General features: G+C 36.2%; 1 protein-coding gene across 1 annotated transcript in view; it reads right to left on the reverse strand.

Moving 5' to 3' along the window:
• Positions 1–6: 6 nt before the first annotated feature.
• LOC114054229 (protein phosphatase 1 regulatory subunit 42-like) overlaps positions 7–2,417 on the reverse strand; it is a 47,041-nt gene continuing 44,630 nt past the window's right edge. The window contains exon 9 of the mRNA XM_027877405.1: positions 7–195. Coding sequence (XP_027733206.1) covers positions 175–195 — 21 coding nt within the window. The 3' untranslated portion in view covers positions 7–174. The remainder of the gene's footprint in view (positions 196–2,417) is intronic.

Below are 2,417 nucleotides of genomic sequence, written 5' to 3' on the forward strand. Positions count from 1 at the left end.
AGGAGATACAGCTATCACAAAATAAGAATCCAGATGTGCAAAGCTATTAAGTATAGCCTATAGTTTAGATCTTTTTTTTTTAATCAAAAAGACATCATTAAATATAAGTGTCACATTAGGGGCACAGGTACTTTGTGAAGGTTCAGGTGCATCCTTCTGGGTGTCAGGTTTAGCTTATGCTTCACGATCAGCTTTCTGTATTAAAAGACAAAGCAAAAACATGCTTCAATGTTAAATAATTTTTCAAAAATTATAAATTATGATTTAATGACATGACATCAAAGACACAACTCATTAACATTATTTTAGTCTTTCACCAAACTTGATGAATGTGTTGACTTTAAATTGAGCAACAGAAATCTCCTAGGATTTGAGAGTAGGGAACAGACAGGGTTGGAAAAGGATGAGAATCAGGTGATTGGATTAAAGATGTGGGTACTGTCCTAGGAGTTTCCTGGCATTACTCTTTTTTTTTCTTTTTTTTTTTTAAAGGCAATTGGGGTTAAGTGACTTGCCCAGAGTCACACAGCTAGTAAGTGTCAAGTGTTTGATCTGAGGCCAGAATTGAACTCAGATCCTCCTGACTTGAGGGCTGGTGCTCTATCCACTGTGCCATCTAGCTGACCCCAATATAAGGCAGTACCCTAAAGTGAACTTCAGTTTTAATTTTTTTTTGTTCATTTTTTTGCTAGCAATGGGGTTAAGTGACTTGCCCAGGGTCACACAGCTAGTAAGTGTCAAGTGTCTGAGGTCAAATTTGAACTCAGGTCCTCCTAACTCTAGGGCCAGTGCTCTATCCACTGTGCCACCTAGCTGCCCCTACGGCACTACTCTTATAAGGGTGGTATTCTTAGTGATTTCTGACAACTGTGCCTTTCTCTTTCTTCGACCTAAGGCAGTCACTACAGGACCTTTAAGACCAAGATGGTGGCATCTTCTGTTATCATGGGTGGGTGGGTTTCTCCTGCTGCCCTTCTGGGTTCCCAGTAGTTGCTACCAAAGATGACTATGTTAGTGGAAGGCGGAGCATAGGGTCATAGACGTAGAGCTGGAAGGGACTGCATAATCCATCTAGTCCAGTTAGCTCATTTTACAATTGAGAAAGTGAGGCCCAGAGAGGCCCCAGGTAACACAGGCAGGAAGTAACAGGGCAAAAAGTCCAAAATCAGGTCCTGGACTTGAAGTCAGGATTTCTTTGCATTGTACTACACTGGTTCCCAAGTCTTGAAAACTGGAAATGACTAGATATGGCTATGCTGGGCCTCCCAGAAAAGCCTCATTTCACAAAAGCTTGTCACGAGGTTAGTCATTATGTGATGAGTTTTCAGGTGGCCGAAGCAACTCTTGAAGATGTCGACCGAAGTATGGTACCTGGGTACAATTCTATAGCAAAAAACCTGGAGGTCCTGCTATTGTGAGGCTCTTAGGTGTCATATTATGCTTCAATAACGTTACAGACCATTGTACTACCTGTAATTTACTTACAGAAGTCATGTTGAAAGCGTGCAACAGGCACCAAATACGTTTTGAATACATACGTGCTATATACTATATTTGTTTGAAGTGAGATGCTATAATATCCTATATATTATTCTGCATATGTATTTGAATATAGAATATTTAAGCTCAGCAAAGCAAAAGAGATTTCTGGATTATGAATTTTTATATACAAGTTCTTTTTATGAGCAGTGTGAGTAAAGAGTATATGATCAAAAATATTCAGTTTTTGAAATTCTTCTCAAAGAATATGGGAAACTATTTGTTAAAACCATTAGAACATAATGTTGAAACAAAGTATCTTTTAATGCTATTTAACTTCATAGCATCAGATTTCGAATAACTTCATAACTCAAAAAGTTCACCATAGTCCTGAGCCTTAGTAGAAGATTCTAAGTATTTTAGAAATGCTCAAATAATAATAATGTAGTATAATGCAAATCACATGCCCTAGAGATTTCTTAGGTATGTCTGAAACTAAGTATATTAGAATCCAACTAACTAGAGTTATTATTTTCATATTAACAAAAAGATGGACTGACTCTATTAAACATGCTTGGGTTTTAATCAAACAGTTAAAATAAATCAAGCAACAATTAGCCTTTTTCATTTTACTGGCAATACATAATTCTCAGTGGATCTTATGTGTATGAAATGCATAAAGGTATTTAATGTCTATTTTAAAATTACCAAGGCTCAAATATGTCCGACCACATTTGAAAAGAGAGGAAACATCTGTCAGAACTATTTACTGTGATAAACACAGAAAGGAAAAATACTGAATCTTTTCTTTTGCTTAATACCACATATTATTTTTAATCAGTGAAAGCATTTGTTCAGAATCAATTTAAAAAAAAAACACTTTAAGCTAATCTTTAATTAAAATGTACATTGACAATATCAAGTTCAGTTTGAGATTC

This window comes from Vombatus ursinus, unplaced genomic scaffold, assembly GCF_900497805.2.
Source record: "Vombatus ursinus unplaced genomic scaffold, bare-nosed wombat genome assembly UNPS02014812.1, whole genome shotgun sequence".
Lineage (NCBI taxonomy): Eukaryota > Metazoa > Chordata > Mammalia > Diprotodontia > Vombatidae > Vombatus > Vombatus ursinus.